This window comes from Phaseolus vulgaris, chromosome 11 (assembly GCF_000499845.2).
Source record: "Phaseolus vulgaris cultivar G19833 chromosome 11, P. vulgaris v2.0, whole genome shotgun sequence".
Taxonomy (NCBI): Eukaryota; Viridiplantae; Streptophyta; class Magnoliopsida; order Fabales; family Fabaceae; genus Phaseolus; species Phaseolus vulgaris.
Genome location: NC_023749.2, coordinates 778040 through 791899, shown reverse-complemented (window position 1 = coordinate 791899; position 13860 = coordinate 778040). Strand labels below are relative to the sequence as shown.

The following is a 13860-nucleotide window of genomic DNA, read 5'->3' as shown; positions in this document are numbered from 1 at the left end:
ATAAAAAAAAACATAAAATGAGTTTTTTTAATTTAACCAAGATAAATTTAATTAAGATTGAGGAGAAGGGAAGGGAGTAGAAGTAATTATAAGATGAGAGTGGATTAGAGGATTTCAATCTCACGTAGTTTCATCACAGTGGCTAAAATGCACCATAAATTGCTTCACAAATACGACACGTGTCAATCCCTAATTGGTGATGCCACAGATTCTTGTTGTACGTGGTAAGAAATAATAATCCAGTGCGGCGTGTTCTCGTACACCATTCCAAGACCTGGTATAAACGGTTGTAAGTTAGAGACAAGAGCACCCTTAGAAAGCCCAAAGTGTGTCACACAGGTAGTGTATCTATAAACTTGAAACAACGAGTTTTGACAACGCAAAATAAAATTTGTAGAAAAAACGGTGAGAGAGGAAAAAAGGAGGAACAAGCACAACGGAGAGAGAAAGAGAGAGTGGTTCTTCTCACTCTCGCATTCCGTAGATCAGATCCAAACATTCACAATTCCTAGATCTATTACCGCTCTCCACCCGCACTCTGAAATTTCTGATTCGTGATTTCAATTTCGTGTTTTCACTGCAATTAGGTTTTCGGAGATCGAATGGCGTGCATAAAAGGGGTGAATCGATCGGCGTCGGTAGCGCTGGCGCCCGACGCGCCGTACCTGGCTGCCGGGACCATGGCTGGCGCCGTTGATCTGTCCTTTAGCTCCTCCGCAAATCTTGAGATATTCAAGCTTGATTTTCAGTCTGACGATTCGGAACTGCCACTCGTCGCCGAGTGCCCGAGCACCGACCGCTTCAACCGTCTAACGTGGGGAAAGAACGGTTCCGGCTCCGAAGAATTCGCTCTTGGCCTCGTTGCTGGCGGGTTGGTGGATGGTCACATTGACATCTGGAATCCTCTCACTCTGATCCGGTAATTGAACCTTTCTGTCACATGTTGCTTTTGTTTTGATATTGGGCGTGATATCTGTTTGTGGACATTGAAGTTTCTAGGGTTAGGTGGCCTCCTATCACTGGCTGAGTAGTTTTTTAATGCGTGAATTGGAGTAACAATTCAACACCAGTGATCAGGGGATGGAACACTGGAGTTTTTTCATTGGATAATACAATTTTGATGCAAGTAAAATTAATATTCAATTTCGAATTGCTGTTTTCTCATTATGAATGATAATTTTCATTTTTATTATTATAATTATCACTTTTTGGTATAGTACAGCTACCATTTTCATTTGGTGCTTAAAGATTATTGAGTTCAAATAGTAATTTATGAATGCATCATATCGCTGTTCTGTACTATTTGCATCCCCTTTTGTCTTCTACTTAATGAAGAAAGAAAAAAGATTCCTTCCGGAAGATCATAGCGAACAAGCAGGGAGGTAAGGTATCCTCCTAAAGCATCAAATAAAAAGATGCATTAGGTGGAAAGAGCTCTCCAAACCTTTTGTTATAGATAATTTAAGTGCTTATAATGCTGCTCATTATATTTTGGAAGTGTTAGAATTGTAGAGTTTTGTGTTTCTGTTCCTTCACTCTCCTGGCGAGTGGGTGTAGTGGTTTCTCTGTGGAAGAATAGGACGTGAAGGTTTCCCAAAAATATATTAATTCTGATGACCAATTAATTCCTGAATTTTACATCCTTTGTGCAGAATTATTCAAGTATTTTCATGTAAATGCAATGTTGACGTGTTTCCCTCAATTTTAAGGCATCTTTGCCTTTCAAAATTTTCAAGCTGAGTAATTATAGATGGATGCCTTGTCTGTCGATGCAAGTAAATATTGATCTTATATTGGCAATCACTTAGATCGTGCTATGCTAGCTCAAAATCAAGTTCTCTTCAAATTATAACACTATTGAGTGGTTGTCACGAAAATAGAGAAAGGCAATAATTTATGTTGAAGTAGACAAACTGTGCATCACTGATAACATATTTTGTAATTTTGAATATTTTGATTCATTGCTTAATTCATTCAAGTTATGATTTTGGTTTCATCTACTATTTTTACTCTGTTCATCCAATGAGTTTATTTATTTATTCTGTCAACTTTTCTCAGCTCGAAGTCAAATCAAAGTCCTCGTGTTGGACACCTTGACAGGCATAAAGGACCAGTAAGTTCTGCTTTGCTTTTATAAGCCAACCTGATAAGTTTTAATTGTTCATTGTTCTTGACTATGTTTATAGTTTGCTTAATTTAAAATCATATACTGGATAATTTTATGTTTCAGGTTCGTGGTCTTGAGTTTAATGTCATTGCACCAAATCTTCTTGCATCTGGGGCCGAGGATGGTGAAATTTGCATATGGGATTTGACCAATACTTCCGAACCTAATCTTTTTCCATCACTAAAGGTTCGAGATTATTCCCTTGAGAGTGTGCATGTTACATACATTTGCCCCTGCTCTGACGGATTAAATGGTTGTAATCTTCAGATATTTGTCTTTTTAATTTAATAAATTTCACACATTTAGTGTATATGATAATGGTGCAGAGTACTGGCTCTGCTTCCCAGGGAGAAATTTCATTCTTATCTTGGAACAGTAAAGTCCAGCACATATTGGCATCTACTTCATATAATGGGACCACAGGTGATGCATGAATTTGATCTACTCTTTATATTCTGTTCTTAGTTTATGTTTGGTGGAATACTATATATATTTTGGTTTTATTTTTCTAGTGGTCTGGGACCTGAAGAAGCAAAAGCCAGTGATAAGGTAACCCGGTTGCTCATCTTTTGCCTTTCGTTTAGGAAGAAGTTTGGTATTCTATACATCCAAAATAATATAACCTTATGTATCATCTGTGAACTGGCAGCTTTGCAGATTCTGTTAGAAGGAGGTGTTCTGTTTTGCAGTGGAATCCTGATGTTGCCACACAACTTGTCGTTGCATCAGATGAAGATGGCTCTCCTGCTTTGAGGGTACAGTATACTTACTGCAGATTATATGTCTTTTTATTTCAAGGGTTGTATTCATTGACCTTATATGAGCATGTTGATCCAGCTTTGGGATATGAGGAATATAATTTCACCAATAAAGGAGTTTGTGGGACACACTAGAGGTAATGGCACCTGTTAATTTGTGTATATGCTTTTCTTAATTCCCTTCCTCACTGATCTTTTAGTTAAAAGAAAAAAGCATGTAAAGCAAGTGAGCAAGTACTGTTAACTGTGAATCAGGCCAGGGTAGATGATTGAACTTTTAGCTAGATCTTCTTCTTCTTCTCTTATTTATATAAATTTGTGTGAATTATACATAGAGAGGAGGGAGGGTGGCGTAGTGCTAGGAAGCTTTGATATGGCTGGAGATATGGATACCATATGGGCAGAACTTTGACATAATGGCAATTTTTAGAAACTTTGGGACATGACTTGTCTCGGTTATGGTACAATCTATGGAACTAGTATTAGTATCAGTTGAAAAGCACAAAAGCTTAAATTGAAAGAGAATTAATATTTTTTTCCATGAGTGATTAAAATACTATTGTTTATTTAATTATATAGTATTTCCACTTTTATTTGTCTGAAAGTAAAAATTCAGAAAAATAAAGTGGAAAAATTCCAAGATATAAGCTGGTGTATGCTTGAAATTTCATGCTGGTAATGTTAGGCATGAATATGATGCCTATTTGGAAGTGCCCTTGCTTCCTATTTTGCCTTTTTTATTCCTTGTTTGGAAACACTGCAAGGACACTTCACTAATACGCTTGGACTGGTATCCAATCATGTACATTTGTATGGTTGATTTTCTTCTATTATATAGTGAATAGTATAGAGCCAATGTTGCCAAATATGCCTGGCAATTTACCTAAAAACGTATAATAAAGTCTATACTTATTAAATCCCTCCAAAAACTAGATGGTAGCCCGGTTTTACTTTCATTTTGGCAATTGAGCTAACAACCTGGTAGGCATCTTGTATGGGTTAGTGATACATTTTTTTTTACTTATATTTTTTGATATCTATACTGTGCTCTTCTTTTATTAAAACTGTGTTTTCTGGCTCTTGCTTTTGAACCCAATCTAATGTATTGTAAGATTGTCAATAATTCCTGTTGAATTTTTTAGCAGATGGATGTGAGGTTGTGATTTGTCATTTATAGGCTTTCTACAAAATCTTAATTTTTATTAGTCCATGTAGTTTTATTATGAAGTTAAAGTCTCATTCACTGTTTTCTTAGTTTATCTGATTTGGTTTTGTTGACCAAATATCCCATGTTAGGTGTGATTGCAATGTCGTGGTGTCCCAATGATAGCTCTTATTTGCTTACCTGTGGTAAAGATAGCCGAACTATATGCTGGGACATGATTTCTGGAGAGGTAGTGTTTGACATTTTTTTACCCATCTCATATTTTGTTTGATGAACTTCAGAGCTTCTTTATTGCATCGATCTTTACATTTATAGAACTTTTGCTCAGTGGTGACGGTTTTTCTTTTTTGGGTGTGGTGGTACAGATAGCCTATGAATTGCCAGCTGGGACCAACTGGAATTTTGATGTGCATTGGTATCCCAAGATACCTGGAATAATATCAGCATCTTCCTTTGATGGAAAAATTGGCATATATAATATTAAGGTACAAATGATTTTGGTGGTTTATTTTTGTTTTGGTGAATCTTCACTTGATTTTGTTTAGCAAGTATATGTGGAAGTCTGCTTTAAAGTAGAAAGAATTCATTTGTGGGGTAGGTAAATTGGACAGATATAACAAAGTGACATGGATAAGGAAATCATAGATTAGTTATGCCTAAATTTTATTCACAATATTTATATTGGTCATAAATACAGTATATCATAGTTATTGTGCCAGCATGAAGGAGTGGTGTAAATTGTATGATGAATTAATATTTTACTATATCACATGTAAATGCAAATTTTTATATGGTTTATGAATTAATATTTTACTCTACAAATACAAAGTTTACAAAATTTGATATAATATAATATAACCATATTCACAATGTTCTTCATTATTCATCTTGTTTTTCTACATAACTTACTGTCTTTTTTCATTATGTTCATCTCATTCTTTATCAAATCAAATACGTTGTAACTCATAATAAGTATGTTTTGTTGAATTCATAAACATGACACTGGTTGTCAATTATAGAATGCATTGTGGAAAACGCTTTTTTTTTTTCTCATGTAGCTTTTCCCCATGATCTTATTTTCATTAAATCATTCTTCAAGCAGGTGAGCATTTTCCTATAATCAACTTTTGACATTGAATTGGACCTTTTGTAAAACCTGTTTTGCTTTATAGACTTGGCTTAATTGGTTATTCATAACCATTTTGCATGGAATTAGACTTATATTTAATTTTTCCTTTTTAAGTCAAATTAGACAAGAAGGTAAAGGATAAAACTGCTAGCAAATTTAAATTTGTTTTGCCAATTTCTAATTTCCTTTTGGTATAGGAATAATTTGCATTCCAGATTCTCTTACTGTAGATCTCTGTATTGACCATATTATTTATGGTAATATTTGTAATTGTGTACAGGGTTGCCGTCAAAGTGGTGCTGGGGAAAATGATTTTGGTGCAGGTGACACATTTTTTCTTTACTTGTATGGAATAATTCAAGCTAGCTATTATAATTTTTCATATATCAACTGTATGTGACATACTCAAAACTATATGCTGCTTTTCTTCATAAGCATATTGTGGGTGTATCTGTGTTCGTTTTGTGTTGTGGAGGGTTGGGCTAGACTTTATATTCCTGTGATCACCTTGGTATCAACTTTTTTGAATCTTTTCCTGAAATTTCCTTTCTGTGCAGTACCATTGAGAGCACCAAAATGGTACAAGCGTCCTGCCGGTGTGTCTTTTGGTTTTGGAGGCAAACTAGTGTCATTTCATCCCAGGGCATCATCGACAGGTTCTCCTGCTGGTGCTTCTGAGGTAAGGTTTTGGTGCTAAAATCACATTTGTTTGGAAATTTTTTAAAACTTTTAGGTGAATTCATTTTACATCTGATTTTCTAGGTTTATGTGCATAATTTGGTCACTGAAAATGGTCTAGTGAGTCGGTCTTCTGAATTTGAAGCTGCCATACAGAATGGTGAAAGGTCTTTGTTGAGGGTTTTATGTGATAAAAAATCACAGGAATCAGAGTGAGTTCTATTTACTAAGTGCAATATTATCTCATGATCTTTCTTTTTGATGTCTAACCTTACTCTTGACCTTTTGAACAATGCTGATAAGTTTTTGATGTTATAGATCTGAGGAGGAAAGGGAAACATGGGGCTTTTTAAAAGTTATGTTTGAAGATGATGGGACTGCACGGACAAAACTCCTCTCACATCTTGGTTTCAATGTACCTAGTGAAGCAAAAGACACAATTAATGATGAACTTTCCCAAGAAGTAAATGCACTTGGACTGGAGGACACAACTGTTGACAATACTGGACATGTGGCTACTAATGAAACCAGTAATTTCTCTACTGATAACGGAGAGGATTTCTTTAACAATCTTCCCAGTCCTAAAGCCGATACTCCTTTATCTTCGTCTGTTGGCAACTTTGATATTGCTGAAAATGCCAATGGTTCTGAGAAAATTCAAGATGATGCAGAAATGGAGGAGAGCAGTGACCCTTCATTTGATGACAGTGTTCAGCATGCTTTAGTTGTTGGGGACTACAAGGGGGCAGTTTTGCAATGTATTTCTGCAAATAAGTGGGCAGATGCATTAGTCATTGCACATGTTGGGAATGCTTCCTTGTGGGAAAGTACTCGTGATCAATACCTTAAAATGGTCCGATCACCATACTTGAAGGTAGCTAATGATAACATCATATAAACTGTCAGCATCAAACAAATTCTATTCAATACCTAGCTGATATTTTGGTTTTTATTGATCTTGTGTGTTTGTGGGTTATTACCATTTTCAGATTGTATCAGCAATGGTGAGCAATGATCTACTGAGCTTAGTGAACACTAGGCCCCTGAAATTCTGGAAAGAAACCCTTGCTCTTCTTTGTAGTGTAAGTCTCATCGGTCCTTGCTGCCAGTCAAATTTTTTGGTTAGAGTTTGAAGTGCTGAAATCATTTTAATGTGAGGAATTCTAGCATACACTCATTTCTATTGATTGGAAACTGCAAATTTTAGCTAGTCCTACTTCTTGATAAGCAGAGAGAATAGAGACTCATTAAATGTTTGAGATTTTCAATTTACAGCAAATAATAGTGTTAGAAAGAGATTGTTTGAGATAGTTACTAACATTCATCTCTTTTAGTATTCCTGTCATTTTAACTTAATAAACGAATTTGGAGTTACCTAATGAAGTTTTACCAGCATTTCACACTCATTTGCTCTTCTTTCTCAATGTACCCTGGTTTCCTTTAATAGTTTATTGTTTCTTGTTAACATTTTGCTATCTTTAGAATTGCTGAATTTTGAAAGCCTGCATCAATTCCCCTTCTGGCTTCGTCTTTTAACTATAATGTCTTTGTATTGTTGCTACTAGCAGTCATATTATGAGTGGATCAAGTTGAGACCAAAATTTCTCTTGTAGTACAAATTAGAAAAACTCCATATTAGCCATTAATTTTTATGATTGAGTTACTATGTATTTCACTCATATTATTCATGTTATCAAATATTAACAGTTTGCTCAGAGAGATGAATGGACCATGCTTTGTGACACACTTGCTTCAAAGCTAATGGGGGCTGGCAATACATTAGCTGCAACCCTGTGTTATATATGTGCTGGGAATATTGATAAAACTGTTGAAATTTGGTCAAGGTGCCTGTCTAATGAGTACGAGGGGAAATCTTATGTTGACCTTCTTCAGGTAAGGTCAATACTTTTGTTGTCACTGTTGCAAAATTCCCACTTAACATTATTACAACTTGTGAATTGACAAAATTATATATTGTTAGGATTTAATGGAAAAGACTATTGTTCTTGCCTTGGCAACTGGGCAGAAGCGGTTTAGTGCTTCTCTGTGCAAGCTTGTTGAGAAATATGCTGAAATTTTAGCTAGTCAAGGGCTATTGACTACAGCGATGGAGTATTTAAAACTTTTGGGTTCTGAAGAACTGTCGCCTGAACTTACGATTTTAAAAGATCGAATTGCACTTTCTACAGAACCTGGTAAAAAAATTCTTGGACACAAAGAGATGCTGATTGTTAGCAAGTGACATTTTGCATGCAAATTTGGCTTGATGAATTCTTTCTTTTTTACTAGAACAGTGATATCGTTATAGTTTTGTTATGAATAAACTTATCATAGAATAGTTCTATGTTTTGCTAATATAGTATGATGTGATTTTATACTTCCAACCAAATTTACCGTGTGCTTTTGGGGGAACAAGTGGGGTGATATTGCTAGCAACTGAAAGAAGAGTTCGTGATAAAAAAATATTTCCTGTTTTAGGAAGACTTGATCCGTCATGTGGTTACTTATCTGCCACTCTCTGAACTTTCTTAGTGAACAATGGAGTGTTTAATTGTTTATAAATTCAATGGTTTTACCAAAAGTTTCTTTTTTATAAATGTCATTTCTATCATTATTCTACTTAAAAAAAAGCCTCTGTCAAATCACTTTCGTCATGTAGTAGAGCTGCATTTCAGTTAAGTTAATGTTCATCAAAGGTGGAACACCATAATTGTTTTGTTATCAATCAAGGGTTCTTGATTGAAGAGACCTATGAACAAAATTCAGCTTCTTGTGTTTCTATTTTTTTCTAATTTTGAAGCTTTCTCTGTACTTGTCTTTTCTTCACCTTTTTTTGTTTCCTTTTCAAATGGTTATTTGGTTGCAGAGAAAGAGTTCAAAACCGCTGCTTTTGAAAATACTCAAGCACATGGTGGGTCCTATTACGGTGCTGATAATTCCAACTATAATAGAAATTATTATCAGGTGATTATTTAACTTTGTTCTTTGGCTTTTGGTGCTTAAAGTACTGTTTTTCTATGATTTGAAATTATGCCAAATGGTCATTTAGGAGTCAGTATCCACTCAAGTGCAGCATGGTGTTTCTGGAATTCAATATCCTGAAAGCTATCAACAGCCATTTGATCCTAGATATGGAAGAGGTTATGGTGCTCCTACTCCACCCCAGCAACCTCAACAGCCTAATTTGTTTGTTCCACCGCAGACTGCTCAAGTTGCACAAACTCCCCAGGTATGCTATCATATCATGTTACATCTTAAGAAAGAGCTGTTGTAGTGTTTGTGGATAATGTTTATAGAATAAAGCTACTTGATTTTTAATCCAAATATATGCATAATCTATAGTTTTTTTGGGGGGAGTAAATATTTTCTTCAAGTCTCTTTTAAAGACTGCATTTCACTTTTAAATTAGTTGAGCCAAACATGCACTTAGTGTGAGTTTTGACTTCAAATAGTTGATTTTGGAGACATGGCAGAAAAGTTGTTTTAGAATGTAATTTCAAATTCAAGCAGTGGCAACTAGTTCTTTGAGATACCAGAAGAATGTTTGAAATGTAAACCTCTGCTATGACACATAGTCGATAATATTTGATTTGGAACGTTCTTATTTAGTTTTATTATCATTAGATGGTGCAATGAGGGAAATTCATGCTCCGTCACTCTTGTGTAATCTTGAATCTTGGTTTAGTGTGTTTTAGTAGCAAATTCTAATATAAGATTTAATGTTATATTCCTGCCAAATTTCAAATAGTTAGTTAATTATACTTTTTCCGTTGTTGCTTTCTTAAATCTAAATATTTCTTGTAGCTGAATTTCTCAAATACTGCTGTTGCACCACCTCCTTTGAGAACTTTTGATCCTCAAACTCCTCCCGTGCTTAGAAATGTGGAAAAATATCAGCAGCCCACATTGGGTTCTCAGTTGTATAATGTCAGTCAACCTTTTTAATTTCAATTTTGATATTATCAAGTGCTTGAAGCTACTTGTGGATTAAACAGATACTTTCTCTATTTCAGACAGCCACCAATCCACCTTACCAGCCTACACCCTCTGCTACATCACAAGTGGGCTTAGGTCATGGCCACAACCTGTCACAAGTTGCGGCCCCTACCCCAAATCAAATGGGATTCATGCCAGTCTCCAGTTCTGGTGGTGTCCAAAGACCTGGAGCGGGATCAATACAACCACCCAGTCCCCCTCAAGTGCAACCTGTGCAACCAGCTGCTGCACCACCAGCTCCACCTCCTACTCTACAGACTGCTGATACTTCAAAAGTACCTGGTAATATTTTTCTGTGGTATCCGGGAATTTTACATTGACTAAATTAAACCTGAACTTTCCTGTGTTTATTTTACAATTGTGTCACCAAACATCTCAAATTCTACTTTTTCACTCATCATCTTTGTTGCATTATTTGCTTGGTTTGACTATGTCAGGGCATCAAATGCCTATTGTCACAACATTGACAAGACTCTTCAACGAGACATCAGATGCCCTGGGAGGTTCCCGTGCAAACCCAGCAAAGAAGCGGGAGATAGAAGACAACTCAAAGAGACTTGGTGGGTTGTTTGCCAAGTTGAATAGTGGAGATATATCCAAAAATGCTTCTGATAAGCTCCTTCAGCTTTGTCAGTCATTAGACAATGGTGATTTCGGTTCTGCCCTACAAATTCAGGTATCAATTGCATTTCGCAAGTGTAAATTATTGTATTTGGCTCCTTTTACATTCTGTAGCTCTTTTACTTGTGTTGCAGGTTCTTCTTACTACTACCGAGTGGGATGAATGCCAGTCCTGGTTAGGTTCACTGAAGCGGATGATCAAGACAAGGCAGAGCGTGAGACTAAGTTAAACAAGTTACAGATTTCATTTTGCTGATTTTGGAAAATTTTCGTGTGATTAGCGTCTTGCAGCAGTGATTGCTGATCCTCTCATCCATGTACACAGACTACTGCCATCACTAGATTTCAGGTGCAGGGTTTTGATTCTATATGCTTCTACAATTTCTTGCTGTGTCTGCAGCTTTCACATCGACTGTTATTAAAAAGCTGTTACTGAAGATAGTTTTCAGGAAATGATCAGAAAATTTAGTCAGATTGTTTTTCAATCGATATTTGTAATATGGAGAACAGTGTTTTGTCTGTTTGTTTGACCTAAACTTCCAGATGGTTTTTTCCTCTGACCCTTCTGGTACCGTGTTGACGCTCCAAGCTTCAGTTTTAGATCCATGTTTTCTCTTTTTCTTTTTCTTTTTAAAGAAATATTTTGTATCACTCTAGCCATATAAGTATTGATTTGATCGTCAAACAGGTGAATAATGTAGCATCATGTTTATTTAATCATCCATCATTTAATTTATCCTATTGTCATTCAGTCCCACTGCTTTCTACTCGTTTTCCAATGCTGCATCGTATGTAGAGAAAATTTATTTTATTTATTATTATTTATCAACATTAAAATTATTTTATTATAATTAAAAGAGTAAAAGAATTTATCAGTATATTCATAAAAAATTATTAAAAAATATTTATTACTATTTCCTTATGGTTAATAATATGTTTGTGTTTACATGCCCATGTGGAAAGTTTTTTTCTTATTTTTTTTTTTTTTTTTTCATACGTTTTGTGATTCAAACCACTGTCTATTTCTCAATTCTTCATGTATCTATCCTCTCAGTCTTCCCATTCTCTTGATCAGACAGAATATTTGTACCATATTTTTATGTATATTTTTGGGTAAATTTGTTTTCAAAGTCCTTTGCCACAATTGATTTGCAATTATTATTTTTTTGAATGTGTAAGGCTCACAAGAATTAGTCATTTTTTGTGTTGAATAATTTTCTATCCAAATTATTGGGTGTTAGCTGTAAGGCTCACCAGAATTAGTCATTGAAATAATTGTGTGGTTGGAGGAAGAATGAGTCTGAAAATGTTTCGTTGGATAGGAAAACGAAGTCTTCCAAAATATGGTGGCAAAGAAAAAATGAGTAAATAATGTTAAATTGTTAAGTTATTCTTACAAATAATTAATAATTTATTCTATAATTCTCGTTCTTTGTCTCTTTAGTGCTTTATGATAAATATCTTTATTCTTGGGCTTTCTACTTATGTGTTCTTTTCAATTTGGTTTGCTTTGTATCTTTTATGTTCTTTTGTACTTAAATGTATTATTGTCTCTCTGACAACCTTCATGCTCTGTTTGCATTCGGGTTGTTCACTGGACGAATTTGTTTACATCTGTTGATGAGCAAAGAAAAGCGAGTGTGGATTAGAGAGGATGACTTGTTCTTGTGTCCTCGCTCACATGAAGGGAAAGGAGAAAGAATGAATTGTCTTATTGTTTTTCAATGTTCATTATAACTGTGCATGGTCAACTTTGGAGTGTGAAGATTGCTTGTTCGTTAAGATGTGTAAGGTCAGTGGTGGTGCAAGGTGATATTGAGCTTGAAGCTGATGTTTTCATGTTTATGGAAAAGGGGATAATCGGTTACTCATGTGCATAATCAATTATACTTAAGAAATCTACCACATAATTGATTATGTGCATAATTTTTAAAACATAATAATCGATTATCCATTCTTATGATAATTGATTATGCATGATTGTTTTGTTTGGTCATTTTCTTGATAGTCGTGGTGTGGTGATGTTGGTGTTGCCGTGCTAGTTAGTGATTCTCTTTATATTTTATATGTAATATATGTTGTGTTTTTTTTATGATATTAGAAAATATATAATTATTTGATATTAATAATTATTTTATTCTAATTAATGAATATATAATTAATTTAAAAAGTTAGTATTTTAATTTTGTTTTGATTTAAGTGTGTTTTCTATGCTATAAAATTGTAATTATATATTTTTCCAAAATTCCACAACTAAATAATACAGGTTAAATATATTAACTTAATTATTATTATCATTACTGTTAATATTATTATATATGTTATAATGGATTATTTAATATAATATAATAAACATTAAATATGAATAGATTTATGTAATACAAATATTTAATAATATTATAAAAAAAAATATAGTTATTTAAATAGAATATCAATAAACCGTGAAAACTACACTCCTTTAACTAGAAATGATAAGGAACATAATTTTTTTTTTTTTGAGTTTGATATCCGTCTTTATGCACAAATTATTACTTCTCACTTTGTACACTTGTCATAAAAAATAAGTCATCATCAAGGCTCACTTAATTCAGTCTAGTGAATTTTAATTTTTTCTTGTGAGATTCGCTTAAACAAATAATATTTTGTTTGAGCGAGATGTAACTTAACCTACATCAAATTAGGTTAAATAGAAGGTGTGAGGCAAAAACCCTAGGCACCAAAAGGAGATAATCAGAGATAAAAAAAAAACTCTAAAAGAGGCGGTCGTCAAGGAAAAACATCATGAATATTTTTTTCTTGCTTTTCATGCTTGTAATGGCCAAAATAACTGACCAAGTCTTTCCCTCGAGATTGAGAGTAACATGTTCAAACTTTTGTGTATTGAAGTGATATTTATTTTATAATATTTTGTTCTTAGTTGATGATTGATATTATCATTTTATTCTTAAAGTTTGAATCTTTTTATTAATTTTGATAATTAGATTTGACTGGAAAGTACTTATAAGCATCCAACCTAAATGATGATGCTTAACATATTTGAATGTCAGGAATAAATTCAAAATGTTAATTGTTTTATAACATCTATTTGTAATGATAAAGAGCTTTTACAAATATGCGAGAAATTAATATTTAAGAAATTCTCTTAACAATTTTGTGTACGAAGAATCGATATGAATAATTTTTATATGTATGAAATGATATATGTTTTTATTCATTGAAAAATAAAAGAGTGAAAAAGATTAATCCCAATCTTATTTTTCTCAATTGAATTATATAAATTATTTACTTTATTTTTATTTAAATTTCTTGCATAAATTTACCGTACCAATAAACTTTTAAACAAACT

The 13860-nt window shown here is 33.9% G+C and overlaps 1 protein-coding gene across 1 annotated transcript; it reads left to right on the top strand.

Annotated features, from left to right (window-relative positions):
* Positions 1-264: 264 nt before the first annotated feature.
* On the top strand, positions 265-11250 carry LOC137825322 (protein transport protein SEC31 homolog B). The gene is made up of 22 exons (XM_068630996.1): positions 265-919; positions 2059-2113; positions 2231-2353; positions 2494-2590; positions 2680-2716; positions 2817-2922; positions 3005-3062; positions 4222-4319; positions 4456-4575; positions 5500-5542; positions 5777-5898; positions 5982-6109; positions 6216-6771; positions 6887-6979; positions 7605-7790; positions 7879-8092; positions 8764-8861; positions 8947-9126; positions 9702-9824; positions 9911-10175; positions 10331-10569; positions 10649-11250. Exons 1-22 carry the CDS (start codon positions 603-605, stop codon positions 10742-10744), a joined length of 3354 nt encoding a protein of 1117 aa, XP_068487097.1. The 5' UTR covers positions 265-602; the 3' UTR covers positions 10745-11250.
* The last annotated feature ends 2610 nt before the right edge of the window (positions 11251-13860 follow it).

Coding starts and splice junctions, on each gene's coding strand:
- LOC137825322 (XM_068630996.1), top strand. CDS start 603: ATGGCGTGCATAAAAGGGGTGAATCGATCGGCGTCGGTAGCGCTGGCG. Junction 4,320..4,455: donor GGGACATGATTTCTGGAGAG/GTAGTGTTTGAC, acceptor GTGGTGGTACAG/ATAGCCTATGAATTGCCAGC. Junction 9,825..9,910: donor TGGGTTCTCAGTTGTATAAT/GTCAGTCAACCT, acceptor TCTCTATTTCAG/ACAGCCACCAATCCACCTTA.